This window comes from Fusarium flagelliforme (assembly GCF_020744385.1).
Source record: "Fusarium flagelliforme strain FIESC 12 MPI-CAGE-AA-0113 chromosome Unknown B0J16scaffold_1, whole genome shotgun sequence".
NCBI lineage: Eukaryota > Fungi > Ascomycota > Sordariomycetes > Hypocreales > Nectriaceae > Fusarium > Fusarium flagelliforme.
Genome location: NW_025763503.1, coordinates 7,157,065 through 7,180,399, shown reverse-complemented (window position 1 = coordinate 7,180,399; position 23,335 = coordinate 7,157,065). Strand labels below are relative to the sequence as shown.

Genomic DNA, 23,335 nt, shown 5'->3' with positions numbered 1-23,335 from the left:
GCTTCCGGATCTTTGCAAATCAAACACTTCATCGTCATCCATCGCGTCTTCGACGACTTTATGATAGCTTTTGGCAGCACAACATCAACCAGATGTCGACTCCGGCCTAATCGGTGAATCCCATGGACTATTAAACTCAACCTCGAATGCGACCTCGCGACTCAACTGCCTGTGCTGTCCTCGTATCACATAATTTTATGGGGTATGCGAGACGATGACTTAAGGCCCTGTTTCACCAGCACCGGCTATGTTCGCCTTGACTGACATCACTTTTTGATCCAGAAGCATATGTAAATGTTTCACCTTACGCCATTCAACCACACATCAATCGCTGTAAACAACTTGACGCCTACAACTGAAAAGAATAATGTCCCGCTGGACTCATATACTGGGCTATGATAACATACGCTCCAACCTACACCATTTGCGAAACCAATCATCACAACCATGTCGAAGTCAATCTTGCCAAGCCGGGTCATAGTGTCGAACAACAGGAGTTTTACCTATTCAACCAACCGACATCCGAGTTTCACAACTTTGAATTTGAATAATGGTAAGGGTTGCAAGTTGAAATCTCACTGACTTACCTGTAGGGTGGTTCCCTCAGCAGCATGTGCTTGACACTTGATAAAGTACCTGGTTGAGGGTTCTAGAAAGGCATTTCCACAGGCTAAGACTGAGACTTGGTTGCAGCCTGCACTTCTCATGTCCCAGGAAGACTCCGGTTGTTTGGGTCACTGTAAACCATTGTTTCTGGCTCCAGGAGTGGCTCGAGCAGGACGTAGAGGCAGCATTAAACATCAAGCGTCAAGCATCGAGCGATGCTACGGTGTCATGCAGTAGATGCTATGCCACCAAGAAGAAACATGGGACACCGTCTTCTTCGGTACCTGCTATATGAGGAGGTATTCTATTCACATTGTCTTGTACACCTTTCTAATTAATACAAAACTGCCCAACGCCTTCATTGTACACATATTTTCCAGAAGGCATTAGCCTGTCCGATCCATTTTGGCATTGCCTCAGTGTCGTAAACATCGCCGATCGTCTGGACATGTTTTATGGGACGATATGTAACTAAGTCTAGGGATATGCCTTCCGTTTTGAACCGACCCGAGATCAATGCTGCCCGCTGGCAGAACGATTTGGGTTAGCTCCAAGGAGCCAGCCTACACCAGACACCAATGTACCAGTTGCAGCTTCTCTAAGCTGATCTCGCTTCCTCGTTCTGTTATGATCATGAAGCTCAGATTCTGACGATTCCGATTCTGGGTTTGTCTTGTCAGACGTGAAGGAACCCTGTAGCGAACCCTGCAAGCTTGACAAGACGGTCAGGTTTTTCGAGGCGACCCGTGCCGTAGCCCTGGAGAGATCAAATAGAGACATTGGTGCTTCTTCAGCTTGACGTGCGGTTGCACTGGCAGTAATGTTCCGCGGTGGATAAGCTTTATCTGGGTCTGGTGCATCAAATGAGCCAGGGAGACCAGAGAAATCGCCTGCAGCATCCCAAGCGGCTTCCCGGGCAGCTTCCTCCTTGATTGCAGCGTCCAATTGCTCTTCACAGCGCCGGAAAGTTTTTAACACTTCCTGAAGTTGAGATGGGGGCGCAATGCGTAGAGAGGTGGCCAAGCACTCGATACGCTGTTCAAGGTGACGAATCTCCGGGTTTCCACTTGCCGTACCAAGATGCGTTGGTTTTTGGGACCTCTCTGTACGCACGTACTTGCCGGCGTCAAGTGCTGCTTTCCAGGACCATTCATCGCAAATGCCGGATTTCTCACTCTTACGTTCAGTCTCTCTAACGCCTAGACGGCTGACTACGTAGGAGTACGCGGTTTCGAAATCATCCTCTCGTAAGGCCGCTTCGATGCACATCGAGACAATCCGCTTCTCGACCATTGGCCGGACAGAACCCTGGTCAATTGTTGCTGCGTGGTGATTGCCTTGCTTTGCTTGGGTTGGCAAACCTGCATCGACCATGTTGTTTCCTAATTCGATGAACTCTTGCAATCGGGTATAAGCCTTCGGGTTCTGCTCCAGAACCTTCTCAATGATGGAAACTGGATCAGAGTGCACTCGTAACACCACCGGGCTAAAGGGTTCACCCTGCTTTAGAACAAGACGATAGTCGCTCAAGGCATGGGTAGCCCTCAGCAATGCCTCAACACGTTGTCTATTCGGATGAGTGTTGTCCATTAATGTCGGAAAGGCTTTGACACTGATATTTTGATTAGAAAGAAACTCCTAGCAAAAACATTAAAAGTAAGCTTACATCTCGTCACACTTTTTCAAGCCTCCCCTAGTGCGATTGGGATTGGAGGCATTATCGAATGCACTCAGCGCCGAGTTTTGAACCGTGTTGATTACGGCTGGTGCAGAAAGGGGAGCATCAGGTCCTGTTTGATCGTACAGAGACCTTGCCAGAGAATAGCCTGGGAAGTGTTAGACAGTGGTGTTGAAGAATTATACTGATGAAACGTACGTGAACGCGAAAGCAATGCCTTCAAAAGTTCTGTTTCGATGAACTCCAGTGTGACATTGCCGAAAACGCCTTGGAAAGTGTCATCCTGATCAGGGGCAGGCTTGTTTCCCCAGCTGTATAACCATAGAACTTCCTGTCGTGCCCGAATCCAAAAATCGTCATCATCGGATGCGCGCGTAGGAAGATTGCGTACGAGTCGACCAAATTCAGACTTTTGTTCTTGCTGATCCTGAATAAATGCCAAGTCTCCGGCCTGTCGGACGGTACATGGAACACCTGAACGGGTGAGAAGATAGGCGCTTTGTATTAGAGTAGGTAGCAAATCAAGAGATTGTTCTTTTGGAGTTGTGAGAGGATTCGTGCTTTGTAACAGGTCGCTGCGCAAATATGTTGAAGCTTTAACACCACCGACGCCATCCATATCAAAAGGTTGCACAGGTGCAAGACTTGCGACTGCAGCTTGAAGTGTTGTGTTGTTATCCTCGTCCAAGAGGGACCGAATCTTGTTGCATATTCTGAAAGCGCCTTCCAGCGCCTCGGTATCGGTATCAGGGACAAGATAAGCCGATGCCAACACAGCCCTGGCATAGGAACGGTCAAGATACTGTTGCTGATTTTCTTGAAACCAAGCACTAGCATCGCCTCCAAGATCGATATCCGATGGCCCGTCCCAGGACTCAATAGCTTTCAAAGCAACTCGCCATGAAGTTGATGCTTTGGAGGTGAGCCACTCGAGAGCTTGTTCCCATCCAGGACATGAAAGATCAGACGCTGCACCGGAATCACTTGAAACATCTTCATTAAAGGCATCGCGTTTCCACCTCGAGTCATTATGTAGCCAAGGTCCTACTAGCCCACTCAGATCGCGTCCAGCCAAGTCATATTCTTCCTCGACAGTGCCCGTCTCGGCGAGTAGATAGTCAATGGCCATTCTGTCGGGGAGATTCTGAAACTCAAGCAGCGATAACTGTGCGGTCCTTTGAGGATAGTACTCGTGATTTCTACGGATCAGAGGAAGTACTGTTGAGATGGCCCATGTATGAAGCTCTGGCGAGTGGTCCAAGAACGGTGAGAGTAACTCGGGAACCTGGGCTAACATGCCTGCCTCCTCGTCCATCCTGTAGGCCCTCACAAAGAGGAAACAGGTAAGTGAATCGGCCTCATGGCTGAAAGGCGCATCATCATTTTTAAGTGGGATCAGATGAAGTTTCTTGACTTTTCTCGAAGCTTGCTCGTCGAGGAGATTGTGAACATGAGAAATGTCAAGCTGATGATCTGAATCTGATTGCAGCAGTGGTTCGTTGTTGGTTACGGCTTGCAATAGAGGCACGTAGGCCGACGGGCTGAGAGTTTCAGGGAGATATGTGAGGATAATCCGAAGCGTCAACTCTGGACGCAAAACTGTAGCATGTTGGGTTATAAGATAGGCCAGGCTGTCAATGTCGGCGATAGTCGCAAAGTGAACTGCCAGGAGCACCACTTTGGCAGGACCCAGGGACATATGAGCCGCCATTGTGCCTGACTGTTGACAAGGCAGATATTGTGAGGGTTGATGAGTTATTGTGTGTTAAGTAAAAGAATATAGTGACACCGTCGTCATGCGCATCAACTCTACTGTACAACTAACAAAGTGGCAGGTATTGGCCAGTGAGGTAAGCTAGGTACTGGGCACTCCTACTCCTACTCCTTGCTGAGAGTACCTGGAGCTTAGCTGCCTCAGCCACTGTATGCGCCACAGATGGACCTAATACGGCAAGCGGTATTTATGTCAAAGCAGCTCCACCAATTCGACCAATCCACTTGCTCTGATTTGCTAACCCAGTCAAGGCTCGGCCAAGGTACGGGTGAACTCATCGGCTCGACTTGACTTGACGACCGACTGACTGTTTAACGACCAACGAAGCGCGATTCAACGACAACTCTTTGCCCGACCCGCGCAAAGCCTCGATAAATACTCAATTGGCTCAAGATGGCGTCGGGATATGGAATGAACGGCGGTAAGTCTGCTGCGGCAGCGATAAATCCAATATAAAGGCAGTCAAAGGCTGACGACATCAACTTGGACTCTAGGCGTTGGCCGCTGCTTTCCCTTCTGGCAAGAGGTTATGGGATGCTATGTTGTCAACACCTCTGCCGCTGATGATTCTGGCAAGAAGAAGTGCGGTATGGCCCTCGAGGATTACTATGAGTGTCTCCACCACAAGAAGGAGGTAGGTCTACAGACGCCATCGGTGCTCCTAGCATCATCAGCGAACTGACAACCCTTGTAGCATGCCCGAGCTCTTGCTATGCAAGCCGCCTACGCTCGCTCCGAGTCCTCCACGGCACGCGACGATGCGCCCAGCGTGAAGCAAATAAGGAGTTTGGGACTTATCGACAAGGAGGAAGACTCAAAGAAGGTCTTGGGACAAAGCTAGATGGTAGATCTGGAATTACTCGATGAATGTTATTCGAACGCTCTTAGTATGCTCGCCGAATTCCTCGTATCGATCGACTGTATACGAAGGAACGGAATTGATTTGTTCAACTGATCGCGGTTATGTTCTGTGACCTGGGCAATGTTGGGTCTGTGAAACCAGACAGGTCTACCTGTAAGACTGCACCTAACTATGGATGCTAAAGTGAAATCGATACCGCGTTGTCAAGGAGATGTCGGCCGAGTTCTTGAACTCCCAGTGTCGCTCGACCTGTTAATATGCATGCATCATGGGAAGGAAGCAATACATTTATTACCAGGCAGGCAGCGAAATGAGAACTTTCGCAAAAATCCCGTCCTATTTCAGGCGCCTACTCAGGTTTTATTAACTAGACGAAAATGCGGCAAGAATACTATGGTCGTTCTGTTTTAGACGCAATCATGCTCGCCAGCCGACAACACTGACGGCCGGTTTCTGCTCAACTTGACCCCTACTCCAACTCGTAACTCTGCATACACCTCGCGCACATGCTTAGACCTTTCACCAGAGTCCCGATTATTTCTCTAGCATTGACTTTCGCAATCCAGTTTGCGCAATATGCCTTCTTTCCAGGGCGTTCAGTTTGCCATCATCACCGAGCCCGGATCCAAAAAGCTCCCCGAATTTCCTTTATCAAATCCCTCTTCGCAATACGTTCTGCCATCGACCAGTGGCCTATTTGGGCAGGACTGTAACGGATCAAATCGCTTTTCCTTGGCACTACAGCAGGCACAGAAACAATGCTCTAGGATCTCTGTCTATATTCCTTCTGAGCCAGGTAGCTTGCCCAGACTGTTTAGCAAATCGTACACTGGTATCTGACTCAAACAGGCACAAACTTCGGAATCTATTACTCGATCAAAAGAGTGACTCAGCCACCGCCATTCTTCTATTTCAAGATATTCATGAACGGGAGAAATGTCGCCAACTGCGGTGCAGAGTCTGGCGTTGATGGCTCGGGTTGTATGACGCACTCGCTGTGCATACCAAGTGATCGCTGGAAATATAAGGAAGACGGCGCACTGCACACCAGGAATGGCATAGAGGCACGCCGCTTCTGCTTTCTACCCGCCGAGAATCAATCAGTTGCAGAAGAGGGTGGTTTCATCGAAGCTCAAGTCTTTCGGGCTAAAGGACGAATCCGAAGACTGCCAGTTCTAGAAAAACACCGTAATCAGGAGACCTATGGACTCGGGTCAGTCCTCCTCTACCAGTTCCTGATGGCAGCTTGGTTAACTGATGATAGGTCACCTTCGGGCGGGCTGCTGGATTGGCCAGAAGACGCTTGCTACTACGATTGGATTCTCATCGATTCAAAAGAATCTCCGTTCGTCACGTTCCGTTTCCACTACCGCACTTGGTCAAATCTTTATCAGCTGAGTTTAGCACCTCGCCCCAACAAACCGGATGATCCGTCAGTACAGGCCCAGTCGAAATCTGTAAAGAACCCAGGAACCGAAGAGGGCAAGGATAGATCATCTAGCAAAAAAGTGTCCTTTGCAGAGCCTTTGAGCTTCGAACTCATTGAACACCTCGAATTGGATCAGGTTCCTCCATCCAAGTCCCAATCTCAGCCGTCTACACAGTCTTCTGGACTGTTTGAGAACGCCCCCGTGATTCCACCGCTGAGCCTTTCCACTCGTCCCCTACCAGAGATTCCAATCAAAAAGCCAGTTGCCCATGAAGAAGCGAAACCTCTGCCACTGGCCTGGACAGCTTCTTCTTTATCCGATATCTCAGAAGAGACAGAGACGAGCACTGCAGTCACATTCCCTACACGATCCGATTCCCTCCGTGGCGATAACTTTAGGATATCAGAGTGCCAGACAACTGAAAGTCTTCTGGTCCTATCCTTGGCTGAGGCAACTGCTAATTTTGCGATTCAGGGGCTTTTGACAGAGGAACTAAAGGATTGTGATATCACAGAGATGGAAGTTGCAGCTACCAAACATGAGGCAAAGAGCTCTGAGCATGTTCCGGATGTGAAGGCTATGGTTGCCAAAGCAGAATTGTCGATCAAGACTGGGTGGAGGATGACTGATAATGGGTGGACGACAGGAGGTGCGTAATCTTCAAGCTGGAAAGTTGGCAGTAACTCCAAAGATAACGTTCGAGGACATGTCCTAATTTGTTACTATGACAGATTGTACCGCAAGCCGTTCGAGTGTTTGAGTAGTAGGGTACAAGGGGTATCAGGAAAGTGAACTGTGTCGCTTGGAATATAAGGAATGAAAGTTCATGGTATCAGTCCGTCACAATCCAATATGAACCATTAGGAAGCGATTGTGCAAGCCTGATCAAACGAAAGGTTGAAGATACAGCACCATGGAACCGCCCTGACGAAGTACGATCAATGAAAGATCTTGAGTCCCGGTAAAAAGAACTTCGTTTGCTATAACCGTGATCTTGATTTATTCAAGTACCGTAACGTCTGAAGTATCTAACTAAATTTGCCTGCCTCGATATTCTAAGAAACTACTCTGGCAGTGTGTAAGTGACCCAAGCAAGAGTGACTATAAGACCCCATGATGAGGGAATATTCCATCAAACGCAATGGGAGCAGTGCTTGACGTGGAAACGAGGAGACAGAAGATTGTGAATCACAAACGGTACCTGCCTAGACAATCAGTTCCCTAGAATCTTGAAATTCGATGCAGGCTGTCACTGCTCGTGTTCGCCAGTGCCAGAGCAGCTGAGAGAGCAATCACACCATCCGTCCGCCAAACATCAATCCAGAAACATCTAACAAACCATCAATGAATACCATACAGCCTTCTAAATACAAATACAAAGACCATCATGACCGACTCAAACTGGCGCCGCTTTCTCGGGGTCAACAGAGTATGCCACCATGGCCTCAAGTCACGTCGCTCTGAAGCTGCCCTGCAGGAGATGCTCAAAGAGGACTCCGGAAGTAAGGAAACGCATACTCGTGAAAGAGCGAGAATGACTCGACTTCCAAGCTGGCAAGGCACATCTCAACCCGACCGAGGCACTACCTCGTTAACTGGCGCAGACTCAGTCTTGGACGAAGCAGACAAGGAGTTCATCAATGCAAGCCAACAGGTTTGGCGCAACCCATCTATTGACCAAGTGACAGAAGCTTTACGGGCTGCGATGATGATGAGACCAAACGAGCCACTGCCTGCCGAGTATCGTCCACATGTTTTACTTCTATGCGAATTCTATGGCACTCGACACAACAAAATCGCCAAGCTTGAATCGCAACTGTCAGAAGCACAAGATGCGTTGAAGAAGGAGACAGAGCGACACGAACACATAGAAGAGCGTTGGATACGCCAGGACGCACGGTACAAAGCCGAAGTCAAGCGGCTTGAGATGTTCATTCATCAGACGTCCAACAAGGGCATGGAGGCTGTGGTGTTGGCCAGAGCAGGGAGCCTCATCAGAACAAGGCCAGGGAGTACATCAAAAGGGCCAACTACTGTCAAGCCAAACCTCACTGCAAGTATCGTAACGAGTGATAGTAAGTGTTCATCCAAGCCTCAATGTTACCAAAGTATCAGAAAAGTTGGCCGACTGGGGTATAAGGGATAAACAACTTAGACACTTCATGATACTTTGTGTCAGCATCTAGGCCACTCCATTTTAACTCCCCAAGCCTAAGAAGATAATCTTTTGCTGCAGTAACTGACAACCAATACCAAAAGCCTCTGAAGCTACTCAAAGCATATGCACCGATACGGCAATTGACTCGGCCTTGCCAACGCGGCAAGGCACGGTGTGTGAGTGTTGAACTCGAGCAAAAGCAAAGTAATATTATGCTGACTTCCGGATATCAGTGCCCCGAACACGAACAACAGACACTAGCAATGAGATCAGGCTGAGCAACGCCTTTCGAAAACTTGAGGGAACAAAAAGTCCTAGCGGAGGCACTCGCCGATCTGAGGCTCAAGTTATCAGCCAGAGTAAGACACGCCGTAAACACCGCCGAATAGGACAGCACTCTCGAGACGACTCTATCTCTCTCAATGGCCCAGCCACGCACGGCACAGTCAACGAACCGCCTAATGAAGGCAGTCCCGAGCAGAAGTGCCATTCAACCGAAAAGACACCGGCACGGCAGGAGGTCGGTGTTGTCAGCCAGCCAATACATACCGAGATAACAGGTCTGCATGAGCATGAACACGTAGGGCGGGACAGGGTTCTAGAGAAAACGCCCGATCAAAGCAATCATCGAGGACACACTCGCCATCGCCGCCAGTTCTCGTTTGTACCTGGAGACGATACAACAGTTGTACGTTTGGGCGGGGCCAAGGCATCCAGAGACCCCCTGGTAGCTCACCACGAAAACAGTCAGGCACCACTGACTGGTCGGCCAACGGCTCAACTCCGTCAAGAGAATTCGAGGTCGAGATCAATGGAGTGGATACAAACAGCGAAGTCATCGCGTCCAGACACGGACAACAACAGTTCCGGACCAGGAGAGTTCCTAAGGCCCTGCTAACGGTAACGTCTCGGTCCCGTGTCAACTGAGACTCCTTGACATACAGCCGGGCCCTTTTGCGTGCAAAGTATCCGAAAGCAAAGTCTTGCTTGGTCTGGCCGATGCATAGTTAAGGTTTCCTATTATATCAACGGCTAAAGTTTATATGGGGGGTGGGTTTGACGAGGAGATTTCCCATCACAGCATGGGGTGTTGCCAGGAGATATAACAACTTTGGTCAAGGCAAGAATGATAGGCCCGGAAGTGAAGGCAGTTGGCATGACCGAGAGGCGTCGCATGGGCGAGGCTCAAAATTCGACGGAAGAAGCATAGTATGCCATGATAGATACCGCAGTAGGACGCGGGTGAGGCGGGCTCGACGGGATCTAGCTCTAGAGGGCAATTTAGACTGGTGTTTATGTAAAAACCTGGAGAAGACTAGACCACTGCCAACTGTCAATGTCAATGTCAAGCCTGTCAAATCGGACAAAAGCGCCTTGGTGCAGAACCTTATAAGGGTCAAAGTTCGGATAGTTGACGAATTAAGGTTAAAAAAAACCAGAACGGCCCACGAGTGGCGTCGAGGACTGGAATGTTGCTCCATCGAGTACTGAATCGAGTATGACTGCTGCATCGGCAGCGGGAGGGGAGGAATGTGATTGTCGCTAGTCAGGGAACCATTAACGGGACGGGTAAGGTAGTAAAACTGTCTATCCCCTCAACGACAACATGGCATGGCAACTAGACTACCGTCGGTTGACTAGGTCAGGGCATACCGTTTATCGACCGATAGCCTAGCAAAGTCTGCATTTGTGCCTGGACTGAAGCGTTGAGATAAGAGACGCGATTCAGGCTTCATACGACAGTATAGGATGTATCTGCTCAGGCTTCGTTTGACAGATGCGTCGCATACGAATTGACTTGGTTGGCGTGTTTTTGTACTGGACATATGTAAGTCAATTAAGCAACAGCCTTTAAAACCTCACGATAGCTACAGTACAGTACTGCACAACTCGATCAAGCCATGAAACACGAACTGAATGGTTGACGGATGTGTGATATAATGGTGCATACGTCAGATCGATCAGACACAACGAGCGAACGAACGGTTGGCGATAGCCTCGTCCGTTCTCAGAGGGATCGATCATCGGCCAACGTCAGAAAGAAGGAATAGAGTTTGATGATCCACATCCTGTGATGTGATACGGCATGATATGATGTGATGGATGCGATGGATGTGACGAGGAGGTGCTTTGGCTTTTGGCTCCGGCTTTTGGCTTTTGGCTTTGGCTTGAAGCTGTAGGGGTGCCTCAGGGTAGGCGCAGAGTCCAAGTGGTAGGTGGCAGATGGCAGGTGACAGGTGGGAGTCGGACACGGGAAGATAGGTCAGTGTGGATGACTAAGGTGTAGTTAGTTAGCGGCTACCGGTGGCGGATCGAGTGGCCCTGCACTTTTCCTCACCCTCCCCGATCTGAGACGATAAGCGAGAGGACTGAAACCAGATCTCTGGGTCTAGTCTCCCTCAGGACAGGCCTAGCTACAGCCCAGTGGCAGTACTCCAGGTCTCTAGGTGGTTTGTTTCTGATAGAAGTCACTATTGATTTGACATCCGCGTTCGTTGAGTCTTACTCCCGTCCATCCGTTCCTTCCCTTCTGCTCCAAACCCAATCCAACGTTTCGGACACCCCTCTCTATTCCGGGTTAGGGAAGGACAAAAGAGAAACATTAACTCAACCGTCGAGACTCGGGCAAACTGTGTAGGTTTGTTTGTCCGTTTGTCCGTTTGTCCGCTTACTCTAGTCTCCTTGGATGGTTCGGTGCACCTCTCAGCATCAACTCCATTTTCTGTAGACTGCCATCCTTTCTTCGAGGCGCCTACCTCTCTGCAGGGCTGTTGAACCGCGTTGTTGGCTCCCGCTCTCATGTAAGATAGCCTACAATACCCGGGACGCAGGGGAGGCGTTGTTTGCTGTATATACGGGCACTAACGTAGCGCCGTATATATGCTGTAGCGACAAAAACAACATACGGAATAGGCAATTCGTCATGGTGAGTCCAGAGTGTGGAAAAGCTACAGCGTCCCGTTCCTTTAACCGCCTGTGGTCATATCTAAGTCTAGGTAGGCTAACACAGGCGCTTCTAGGCTTGGGGTCAGCTAAAGGATTGGTCACCCAAATGCAAGCAGTAAGAATTTACCTGTTAGCCTCGCGATACAAGAAGGATCGGGTTAGAGACAATATCATCTTGAAGAAAGAGTAGTAGACCCTATCTTCGAGTAGATGGAACGTCTTTTCATGCAGCGACATTGTCTCCGAGAATGTAGAACAATTAGAGATCAACGGAGGTCGTAGATCCATGAGTAGTAGTGCATCTGTACCTAGTCCGTCGATAGAGTTTTCCGCTCTGCTTAATTGCCTTACTTGATAATGTCGATCCACCATCGTACCATCGTCAATACTAGAAAAGGAAAGCTTCAGAGCACCAAAAAATCTGGAATGAGAAAATATGTAAGGGTATAGCATTGTGTAGTGAAGACGTTCGAATGCAGCTTTAATGCCACGGTCTAGTCGGCATACAGACATTTCTGGACTGCGTACGATCGTCCATCACCGAGCAGTGGTGGAGAGATCGCAAACGACCTGTCTATCGACGTGACGCACCAAAACGGCAATGTCGTAATTACAGCAACGGCAAATAGCGCAGATGGAATCGTCGGAACAGAATGTACCCGGGAAAGGATCTGTGGAGTTGATTGTGTAGGCATGTATCGTGCATACATACGCATTCACATGCAGTGGTTTCTTTTTCGTTGTACTAAGAAGATAAGATGAGGTACAATGGAACCTACCCACGATCCGGGTTGAGACCATCACAACGGCCCTTGTCAATTCAGTACATACAGTACAGAGCTGTGGGTAGTATAGGAGCAAAGATTGGGGCAGCCGGGGAGCACGACACAGGCAGGTCTCAGTGAGTGTTCAGTCTTGACTCTCGACTCTTGAGCCAGCGCCAACGCCAGCGCCAGCGCCAGGCCAAGGTCAGGATCAGGGCCAGGGTCAGGGGCCCTTTAGCAGCTTAGCTGTCTCTGATCCTCTAGGGCGAAGTAGGTCGAAGGGGCGTCTGTCTAGCCAACGGTGAGCGGGAGCGGTAGTGGACCTTCTAGCCGGATTAATGAACCTTGCTCCGCATCGAGCCAAGATATTTGGCATGGATCGTGTATTGAGTAGCATCCGTCTGTGGCTGACTCAGGGTCAGTGAATAGCGGCACGCCCTAGGCCGCAAGCAGCGGCCGAGGTATCGATAGCCTCAGCCGTTCTGATGAAGCTTGAAGCGTCAAGGGGAAGAAAAGTTAATCTCGAGGTCGTCGGATGCCCGATTAAAACTCTCTGAGTCGCGCAAACGGCGAACCGTGCCAGTGGTAGGCCTAGCCAACGGAACGGTTTTGGCTACTGTAGGTACAGTTAGGGCCAACAGTTGATATGGAATTGCTCAGTGCCATCCATCCATCCATACCTACTGGAGGTACCTACGTTACCCACCTGTTGATTGACTGTATGATTCTCAGGTAGGTAATGCTCGATGATCTGTGCCAAAAGCCGAACCCTTGTTTTGACACCCAGCCCAGCAGTTGGATAAACAATGGGTCCGATCGGCAACGGTCTGATCGTCCATCGACAGCAAAGCCACTCCGCTCCGACAGCAGAGTGCCAAAGCGTGCATGTCTCTGTGACAGGCGCCAGAACGGTGGAAGCACCAGGGAAGCATCAGCTTGACAGGGTCAAGGTTTCATTGAGTAATCAAGGAAGATCATTCTTAGGGTCGTAGGGAACAGGGTAAAGATGTGATAGACGACGACCCACCTGATGGCAGATCAGAGTCATACAAGCCAATGAGAACCTCCAAAAACCAGCCCCATCAGGGCCGAAGCGCAACGGGCGCCCGAAATTCTTCGGGAGATGGCCCAAGCTCCTACGGCGGACAGAAACATGACCTGAACACACACTGAACACTGAACACTCAGACACCTACTCAAGCACTGAAGAGCCCTGTACTGACTGCACTGTAGGGAGCTGGATCGTGACGTGACACACTCAGCATCAGGTAGGCCCCCTGGCGATCACTAATCGTGAGAATAAAGAAACCGTTGAGACTGGCGCTCGTTATAAATCCCGGCTCCGGCTGCCTGCCATCCCATCTGATGGGTGCCGTCCCTTGACAGTACGTACCTGTACCTGTTCATGGCCATGGAATAGCAGCTCCCAGGATTAGTACTGCATATTTTGTCTCAAATAGAAGTTGTACAGATATAATAAATCTCCTTCTTTTGTTGCTTTTTTGCACATTTGACTGCAATGCTATCGCTCTGCTTGTATCCAGAAATTGGATTGAACTGCTTCACGCTACCTACGGTCTATAATTCCAGGGATTCTTTTGGTGTAATTATCTAGCTTTTCTGGAGCAAGTGGAGTGTCATGGATCCAGAATAAAGTCATTCATTAATTAGGCGGTTGAAGATCGTAATCCATCCGGGTCTATTCCAACCAGGGTGAGGGCATTTTGTAAAGCCCATGTTGTCCAGGTATGCAATTTTGGGTCTACTGCACCTTGTCCTTACTCATTCAACTGTCGGTGATGCAATGAGCGATCCGACCACAATGGCGGTAATAGCAATAGACAAGAGTCATGTTGAGACAGTGGAGGAGTGCTCGTTGTGGTCTAACCTACTGGGTGCATATATACGTTGCACATTCACTGGTCACATATCACCGATCCGCTGCTGGGTTGTTTCTAGTGTAGTATCGTAGATTGCGTTGTAAGGGATAATCTACAGTAATGTACCTGCTACGTCTAGATGCTGCAGGTGAGGTAGTATTTTGCTTGCCAGTTGTCCTCACTCACAATACCTGGCCTTGTCTTTTTGCTTTTGCCCGCAGATAAATTTCCCAGCTTCACCTGAATTTTGGGTTCGTAGTTCTTGTCCTTATGCGTTTCGTAATCGTCATCGAAAAGGGAATCCATTGCAACGTCCTGGTTTCATGTGAGCCACTCCGAATGTCATCGGCTGCCCACCAAGAACCCTGTCTCCAGCTCTCAGCTAAACGGGCAGCCCGCCTCATCGGTGACACTACCCTGTACTTTACTGTACACCCACCCAAATTGTCGGAGCAGGGTCCCCTGAGAGGGTTACAGTAACAAGGTGGGTTGGTGAATGACTCTGTCTGTATCGGTACCTTACTGCGAATGACCCTGTGACACTGGAGGTTGCTTTTTATTTTTTATTCGGGACTGGGGTCAGAGTTCTTCTTTCCTTTTGATTTGCGGCATTGGCGACTCCGATATGCGGTTGGCCTCTCGACCAAATTTGTTCCTACTGTAGTGTCACGTATTTATGGCACAGAACAAAGAGAACGATAACCAGGCATGCGCTGGACCCTCCTGCTACAGTGATGCTTGTCCATGTCGCCGACAGGTGTTCAGTGTTGTGTGAACGTTGGGTAAATTACTGGGATTTCTCAGCTTGTCCTCGTGTCCAATCAATGGTGTTTCGTATAATCTGAGCAAGGGTGCAGTTTAATCACTATACTGTAACCTCTACGCAGATACGTATTCGTTTTGCCCCTCCCGATGACCGTTGGGGCTACTGTACGGCAACGATGTTGGTTGACGTTCAACCAGGAGGGTTTGCGTTACCATCAAGTGCTGTACCATACTCACGGAACCAGCCCGTACAGATCAGATCTCACTCCAAGCAGCTCAGAAAATAGAAACATTGGTTGCACAGCCGTACACGGACCAAGATGCTGCAGAACAAGAGAGCCCAGGGCAACACCAAGGTTGTATTGATTGTGCGACACCGAAGATGGTACTGTACCTAGATACCTGCATCTACCGACACGACCTACATAACGTTAGTACCGAAACATCTCCCCGAAGCCATTCGGACTGTTTGTCTGGGTAGGCACGTCATACTGGGGAAAAAAGGGAGATTGAAGAGAGATCGTTCCCCATAGCAGGGCAGGCAATCGCAACAACAACCCCTATCGTACAGATACAGATACAGTACAGTACAGTACAATATACAGTAACCCAGATCCGCATTTATGACAGAGACATGGATTCTTGCATCGTCGGGACAAGTCCCTTCCGAGTGATTGGTTCAAGGGTCCGGAAATTTTGCTACGGAATGGAACGAACTTGCATTTCGGCCACTGCCATGACACGACCCTTGTTCCGTTGGCCTGCGGGATCGACACCAAGGCAATGAGCAACGAGCAAGACCAAGATTGGCTCCCGTCCTTGTGGGCACTACTACTACTGTTACAGTACCTTAAGGTCCCGTGGGTACTGTATCTTCGAGTGCCGACATCAATCAGCTGCCCCAGAATAATCAGCGGTACCTAAGTTAGTAGATACTGTAAGCCTTAAGGACACGGTAAATGAGATCTGTAGTCTATTGCCCTGTGCTACTGACTGTTGTAGATTGCCATCAAGTCAAGAGGCCTCACCGTGGTGGAGTGTTCCATGTTCCCCAGTTAACATCAATTAATCAATCAGAGGTTGGGATGGAGTCCCCTTTACCCGGTACAGAGCAGGTCAAGTATGCATTGTTTTAAGTGAGGCTTGCGACGACCCCAATCTATCCGTATCCCCAGCCCAGCTCAGCCCAGTCCAACGCAACGCAACCCGACTGCGTGGGTAATCACAGTGATGTGCAGTAGCATTCAGGCTGCTGGGTGTGACGTGACAGGTGAACGACAACGTCTGGGTAAGATTGCGAACAAAGCTCAGCTCAACTCAACTCAACTCACGGTTATTATTGTCGCGTGGACCGCGTGGACCTGCCCCTGACCCTGGCTCATCGTGACCCTGACCTCCTCTTTCTCCTCTCCTCTTCTGGGTATACAGGAGGAGTATTAAGTTGGTGATCTGATTGAGCCTGACCGGGTCAAGTCTTGGCTTGCCTTGAAATTGAGTCAGGCAGGAGGGGGTTTGAGCGCGCTACATGCATATTAAACAAGAAGCAAAACAACCCTGTCTGAGTCGAAACAGAAAAATGTCGTCGGGCTGATGTAAAAAATAGTCCGACTTGCTGTCAGCGTCTGTAAGCCAACGGTGCGGGAATAAACAAACACCTAGTGACTGTGTATGCCGTCACGGCACATATCGACTCTGTGAATAAGGGGAGAGAGAGAAAAAGACGGGATATTTCAGACAAAAGACGGCCCGGGGCTGTTGGCGGCTCCCCGATCTCTCCACCAATACCCATGATCAATCACCACACCATCTTTTGCCTGGAACCCGCGTCCTTGGGCACCGAAAAAGCGTTGCGTCGACAGAAACAGCAACAGCAACAGAAACATTACTTAACAACCACGCCCACGGCACAAAATGCTACCCTGTCTTTCTCAAACTTCCCGGTTGGGCCATGCTGTGCTGCCAACTCGGGACTAGTCTACCCACAAGCTCCCTAGAGTAGCAAGGTCCCTTGATTCGGGACACCGTCGAGCCGGTTCGTTAGTCTGCTGCAATCTGATGCCTCCATCAATCATCGATCAGACCTGGCCTACCTGACGGTTTGAATCAGGTAGGTAGAGTACGTACTCTACTGTCCATGCATTGCATGGCAGTGGAGGCTAAGCTAAGATAGTCTAGTGGATCGACGGATCGATACCAGTATTCAGGAATAAGAAACAAAATCAAAGCGCCATGCCCGAGGGAAGGGGTCCCTATTGGGCCTGAGCCGCCCGCGCGCCAGCCAGACGGTGGTGTTGTTGGTATCCGTATTACGCTGCCTTTTGGTTTGGTACAGTACTGTAAGCAGGCAGATGGAATAGCAGCGACAAAAGAATATGCAACCAAGAGATAGAGTATCCATACCCGTAAAGCTGAACCGAGCTGAGTTGAGCTGTGTCATGCTATTACGCCGAGTTTAGCTTCGCTTGGCTAGCTTAGCCTTAAGTAGGCTTCGAAAATGCGTCCAGCTAAGGTATTGTTGACAGTGGACCAGGGGTGCCAAATCGAGATTTTGCATTTGGATCTTGATATTGGATCCGTAGGGAGTACAGCAACATTGCAGAAAAAAAAAAAAAAAAGGAGCCCACGACAATGCAAGTCTCTGGACATCCACAGAACGGATACACCGTAGATCTCGTGTGCCTTTAGCGTCCATGTACTTTTGATACCTATCACCAGAGTAGAGAGCCAAGGAAATTGTGCTGTAAAGCGGTTTCTGACCGGATATAGTGACAAACATCATCAAGTTTATTGAGGCTTTTGTTGGACCCGACAACTTGCCAACTCTATTTTACATGTTTCAGTACAGTAGAAACCCGGGCGCTTAGGAAACCGTCTGCCTTGTAAATGGGTGTCCATGCGTTGCCACATTCCAGTGTCACTTCCCCCCCCCCACCCGTTAGACTACCCAGTAGGTATGGACTGCCGGACTGTTTGGCATTCAATTGGATCCATGGTGCTCCGTACGTTGAACAAGTACCTGGGTACGGTTGTCAAGGCTTCAAGACAATGCGCTGTTTGGACGGTTGTGGCCGAACGGGTAGTATTAGCAAGTTCGACATCAACTTTGGTCTGTTTTTCACGTTTTATTGGGACTGGTTTTTTGAACGCTGAAGTAAATTATATTGATAGTTATCACTAAAATCATAGTCCAACTCCTAGTAGGCCCTCTAGCATTTCACATCCCGACTCTCATTGTGACGGGATTTGCATTGTGTATGGCCGAGTTCACACCCCAAACTCCGAATCATTCCTTTAACGCCTGGTATCATTCCCTTCGTGAAAATCAAATGTCTTGTAAACACATAGGAGCTTCCCCTATGCTAGCCCGTTTAAGTTGAGCACTCAATCAAGAAGAGAATGCAGACGCATGCGGTCGTCCTGCACAGATCGAGGTCGAGGCTGGGGCTGAGGTGGCTGTTGCTGTTGATGCTGGTGTTGCTGAACAGGCGAGTTAGGTGCCGTGGGCAACTGCCTTTGGCCTTGAAGAGTGAACGATGCCGGGATTGTAGGCTTGTATTCGCCTCGATCCGCAGGATATCGCTCATGGTAGGGTCTCAGGTTGGAGGTATGGATGCTGGGGAGCCTGGAATCATGATTGGTCGTCTCGTAGCTGGGGAACCTGGGATCTCTGCTAGATGGATTGTTGCGTAGCGGCGCCAATTCAACTGGCCTGCTGTAGAGATTGATGGAGTGGTGAGCGGGCGATGTGGTGTAGTTGGATCCAGTTTCGGATTCGGCGGAGTCGGAGGAACAAGGGGAAGGAAGAGGAGCCTCAACCCATGAGCCCACAGGGTGACGAACAGAAGGGCCAGCAAGGGGTGAAGGCTGTCCTCTTGGGACGGGAAGCCCTTGTGTCGTTGAGATAGAAAGTCCATGTCGGTTTACATTGTAATAGTCATCAGGGCCTTGTACGGCACGACGACGGTCCGACCTCCTCTGTCTGTTTTGGCTTCCATTCCACCAATTCTTGACAGCGTTGTCGCTTCGGCCAGGGAGACGGCGTGCAATCTCGGCCCAGCGCTTTCCGATGGTTCGTACCAACTGTTCAATAAGTTGGCCCTCGTCAGCCGTGATGGGTTCGTGGTTGAGAGATGGCTTCAGGTTCTGGTGGTAGCGCTCGCGGCATTGCTTTGGTGTTCTGGAACCAAGAATTTGTGAAATGCGGACCCAGTTCAGCGCACCATGCGTTTGAACGAGACCCATGAGTTGAACATCCTCATACTGAGACCAAGGGCCTCTTCTCTGGATAGCTGACGACATAGTGCCAATGGGGTGAGTGAAGATGGTTGAGTCCGAGTAGAAAAGAAAGGTTTGCGCAGTCGTCGGAGTGGTGATAGATATGCTTCTTTATTTATATAGACAAATAGAAGAAAAGCTTGAATGTTGATTAAGATTAGAGTTAAGAATTGTTGATGGAAGGTAAGAGAGTTAAGTTTGTGTTGAGATGAGTCAAGATGAGATGAGGCTCAGGAGAAGAGATCTTGATTCAGAAGGAGGGAGGTAGGGTGATAAAATACCCGTGAGGGAAGGAAGAGGATCCAATGATGGGATGGGGCGGATGCGTATGAAGCGTACCTACCTATGCAATGTATGGGGAAAAGTAAAGTAAAGTAAAGTCCAGTCGTGACACTGACACCCGGGTACGGAAAGAAGGGAAGGGGCGTGCAATGGAAAGGAGTGACCGACCGAGCTTTTGGCTTCCTTCTTGTCACCCCGGTCAACAAAGTTTCTTGATCTGCCACCAGGATTGCTGCTGTCGAGTTTACAGTACAGCATTGCACAGGCACTGAACTCAACTCAATGCAACTGAACTGAACTGAACTGAACTGAACTGGAGACTGGTTTGCGCTACGATGCATAGTGGCGCTGTTGACCAGGGGGGGCGTGAATCTGGGTTTATCTCAAATCATCTGGGAGGGTGTGAGGCAGGGGGTGCGACTTCTCAAGGTCTGGGGTGAGGTAGATCTCCACAGGGTGTAAATCTTAGGTCCAGTTCTTCCATGATGACCATGTCCGGACCCGGACCTTGTTAAAAGATACGTACCTCACAGCGGGTGGAGATCCTCACTTTCAGTGGAGGGGTGAACCCTACACAAGTCAACGACAAGGTGCTATTTCGCGACGGGATTGGCTAAGCGCTTCGACCCGCTGTCAAAGCGATAATATGGAAGTTGAGTGAGTATGTACGGATGAATAACTGATTGATTTCTGTTATTGTTACTGTTGCTGTTGGAACAGTAGACTGTTACGGTTACTGTTGCGGGGGTTGGTTGGGGTGCCTCAACGCTGACCGGATGCGATACATCCCATAACTACCATTAACCGCCTACGGATAACATAACTCGTACCTACCGTAACCGTTCAACTTGCTCCCTTTTCTGACCTGGTTCGGCTCGACTCAATAATGGACCCTGCTTTGACCAACACTTAGGAGCCTTGCAAGTGTCTTCATGGAATTGGAAGGAATGCCAGCAAGGCCCAGAGTCAAGTCCCATCCAACAAACACTAACACAATACAGCCTGTGTCAATACACACTTGGGTTCAGAGCAATTAGGAATACACACAGCATGTACCTGCAGTATCTGAGTTTGCACGTGAGGCTGGTATCACCGGTCAATGATCGGGCGCTCGCTCGTAGGCATCGCAACAAACCCCGTCAGTCGGCATAATCAACTGCTTGACTTTAGCCTCGTCAAAGGAGGCTTTTCAATCCAACCTGCAATAATTCACAAGAACCAAACTCAGTGTCTGGACGGATAGGCAACGATGCGTAACTGCCTCCAGTTGAACGCAACGCATGGCTGGTTGGTGCATGACATCGGCCCAGCCCTACTCTACCCTTCTCCTCTCTCTCCTCATCTTCCAACGCAACCGGTAACAGGTAAGCCCTTTTGCTGTAGCACTGTTGGCTGAGGAGGGGGATCATGTTGACGGGTATACCGGAGACGGTCATCGTGAAAAGTGACAGTTCACATCGGCCCAACTCCCTCGGACCTTACCGTCCAACTAAGCCACCAAGAAGCTATGGATGTTATGCTTGTGTTGATGCCTAGAACTCTTTGTCGCATTTGGCAACTCCATCTTCCAGTAGACTAAAGTTCGTCAGTTATGTCCAATGTCCTTCTGACACAAGCGAACATGCCTCTGTTCAACAAACAATGATCGCTTGGAAAACCTTCTTATTTGCCAATGGCGGGGTAACCCATCGCAAGACTCTTTCTTCTTATTCTTCCTCTTTCTCTATGCCTCTGCATGGATACTTGAGTTTATTCAGAACTTACCTATTGAGTTATTGCATGCCTGCCTCTCTGTGACTGGGCCAACGTAGACGAGTCTTTGACGGACGGCTCGTGATACATAATGTTCTTTTCTGCTGAGCCTACAGAGAGTTTAAGTTATTCCTACAGCCATAGCCAGCACAGAGAGGGCTTGTAGCCCTGTGCTATTATTGCTCTGTCCTTGTGTTAGTATTTTCGGACCGTGTCAAACCACCTACCTACCACTGATGCGCATGCATACAAATGCTGTCACCTCTCCAGCTATATGGAACGATCGATCATGGAGTAATTTAATTACTACTACATACAAGCTATTGTCATCAGTATTGGATCCTCTATTTGACCTACCCAGAATTAAAGTAATTATTAGCTGATTAAACTGAGTCGTTTCGTTTCAACGCCAATGACCCACGCTACCACGGTTCCAGACCTCACCGTCGCCGTCGCTACCAGCGCGTGCGCAGTGGATCTTTTTCAGTCTGCGCATAGACAGTCAATGGTCTGGTCACGACCGGGGTTACAGAGGTAGGGCGATCATCGTCAACGGGTGGCTGCTGTCCTGAGCCGCCTGCTTGGGATCTTCAGACTTCAAGGAAGGGCGGTCTTGTACTGAACTTTCCTACTGCACAATGCTACTCTGCTGGAACCTGCAGTAGAGTAGAGTAGCAGCCCAGGGTTACAATGCAGAATCAATAGGTTAACTCACCTACGTCCCGGCTGATCGGTGGAGAGTTCCATTGCTTCTAATATTTCACTCCCGCGTCGGGCCTTTTGACAGCACATCTCCGAAGCTATTCGGCTTTGGCCCAGGGTAGGCCACGATGATAACGATGGTGGTGTACTTTTCGATCCAGGTCGAGGTAAGGTTTTCCAACTGTCGGTAGGCAACTCAAGACTCTCGGATACCTTGCTGTGATCGGGAACAAGGCCTACATACAGGACTGCATTGCTTCCAAGCACAAACATATCTAAGGGTATCCCTACTTTGCCTGATCCCTGGCAACGGTGACCTTCCAAGGCCTGACTCGTCTCGTCTGTCCAGTCCACCATGCACCGTTACATACACTGGCTGTTGTGGGAAAATAAGATTGCTGTACCCTCATCCACCGTTAGAGGATCTGAGGGCACATCCCGTACATTCTAATTGCCCGCAGGTGTTGTTACGGGACCCTACCGCTTCGAAATTATATTTTCCACCCTAACGTACGTTGTAGCCCGCCCCGTCCGTCTATTTAAGAATGGATGCGGAGAATGGCAACATGGCAACATGGTCATGAACACGATCAAACCAGCAGGCATGGCATGGCATGGCATGATGGTCAGAGAGAAGTGCTGTAGGCAAAACGAAACGAAACGAAACAAAAACGGGTACGACTAGACTCAAACCAGGTAGACCAACAAGTCGGCAAGGCAAGATTGACAATTGGCGTCCGTTGAGCTTGGATCAGCCCACGCGTTCGGGATCAGAGCGCAGAACGCTCAGGCATAAGGGAGGACACCCAAGTTCTATCTTGACCAACTGAATGCCTCCATACTGCGTTAGGTGACGACATCTGACTCGCTCCCTGGTCTGACCTGGTCTGGTCTGGTCTGCACTATTACTTGTAAATAGGGGAGAGTCATTTGTGCTATGCTGTGCTTCCATGCACCTGGTATCTTGGGGATGATCTTCATTCTCCCGATGGTGATCCTTGCTGTGATGATCCTTTTCACAGGGTGACCCTTTCAACCATCGTTGCAATGTCTCTCTGATGTTTTTGGCATGAATATTTGCTGCATGGTAGTCGTTGGACATGAATCTGTGAAAACACTGCCTCACTTCGACTCTAAATCAGGGGGAGAGACTGTTGACTGACTGACGGGTGGACAATGGAACTGGATACGACAGGGCAGATGACGATATTGCCAATAGTCCATCCCCGCTCAGACGTTGATGGAGCCCCTAATTCTACTCCAGTTCGAACCTCGGCCACTAAAGACAAAGTACAAGAAAAAAACGTTGTGGCGTCGGCCTCCCTTCGAATACCAAGCCTTTTTTGGGTCGTGCCAAGAGAAACGAGCAACGGCTTTCAGCTCAGCTCAGCTGGCTTCTCAGTTGACATCTCCCTTGTCCAGTAGCAACTCCCCTTCCCCTGTCATGTTGCACATTTTCCT

The 23,335-nt window shown here is 49.4% G+C and overlaps 6 protein-coding genes across 6 annotated transcripts; 4 read left to right on the top strand and 2 right to left on the bottom strand.

The window, feature by feature from the left end:
• Positions 1-971: 971 nt before the first annotated feature.
• B0J16DRAFT_330804 (Sec39 domain-containing protein) lies at positions 972-4,120 on the bottom strand. Its single transcript, XM_046126510.1, has 3 exons — positions 2,483-4,120; positions 2,273-2,432; positions 972-2,218 (listed from the first exon to the last, which is right to left on the bottom strand). Exons 1-3 carry the CDS (start codon positions 3,993-3,995, stop codon positions 1,120-1,122), a joined length of 2,772 nt encoding a protein of 923 aa, XP_045990289.1. The 5' UTR covers positions 3,996-4,120; the 3' UTR covers positions 972-1,119.
• Positions 4,121-4,291: 171 nt separating this feature from the next.
• Positions 4,292-5,348, top strand: B0J16DRAFT_330802 (uncharacterized protein). The gene is made up of 3 exons (XM_046126509.1): positions 4,292-4,479; positions 4,553-4,692; positions 4,753-5,348. The coding sequence occupies exons 1-3, from the start codon at positions 4,452-4,454 to the stop codon at positions 4,897-4,899; spliced, it is 315 nt and encodes a 104-aa protein (XP_045990288.1). The 5' UTR covers positions 4,292-4,451; the 3' UTR covers positions 4,900-5,348.
• Positions 5,349-5,496: 148 nt separating this feature from the next.
• Positions 5,497-7,190, top strand: B0J16DRAFT_410140 (uncharacterized protein; the record flags this gene model as incomplete). Its single annotated transcript, XM_046133126.1, has 4 exons — positions 5,497-5,716; positions 5,770-6,133; positions 6,185-7,018; positions 7,082-7,190. The coding sequence occupies 3 exons, from the start codon at positions 5,497-5,499 to the stop codon at positions 7,005-7,007; spliced, it is 1,407 nt and encodes a 468-aa protein (XP_045990287.1). The 3' UTR covers positions 7,008-7,018; positions 7,082-7,190.
• Positions 7,191-7,737: 547 nt separating this feature from the next.
• B0J16DRAFT_379094 (uncharacterized protein) lies at positions 7,738-9,435 on the top strand (the record flags this gene model as incomplete). The annotated part of the gene is made up of 3 exons (XM_046130973.1): positions 7,738-8,425; positions 8,742-9,196; positions 9,256-9,435. 3 exons carry the CDS (start codon positions 7,738-7,740, stop codon positions 9,433-9,435), a joined length of 1,323 nt encoding a protein of 440 aa, XP_045990286.1.
• Positions 9,436-13,606: 4,171 nt separating this feature from the next.
• B0J16DRAFT_330795 (uncharacterized protein) lies at positions 13,607-14,354 on the top strand. Its single transcript, XM_046126508.1, has one exon. It carries the CDS (start codon positions 13,954-13,956, stop codon positions 14,188-14,190), a length of 237 nt encoding a protein of 78 aa, XP_045990285.1. The 5' UTR covers positions 13,607-13,953; the 3' UTR covers positions 14,191-14,354.
• Positions 14,355-17,818: 3,464 nt separating this feature from the next.
• Positions 17,819-19,265, bottom strand: B0J16DRAFT_42939 (Homeodomain-like protein). The gene has a single exon (XM_046133843.1). The coding sequence runs from the start codon at positions 19,160-19,162 to the stop codon at positions 18,245-18,247; it is 918 nt and encodes a 305-aa protein (XP_045990284.1). The 5' UTR covers positions 19,163-19,265; the 3' UTR covers positions 17,819-18,244.
• Between the last annotated feature and the right edge of the window lie 4,070 nt (positions 19,266-23,335).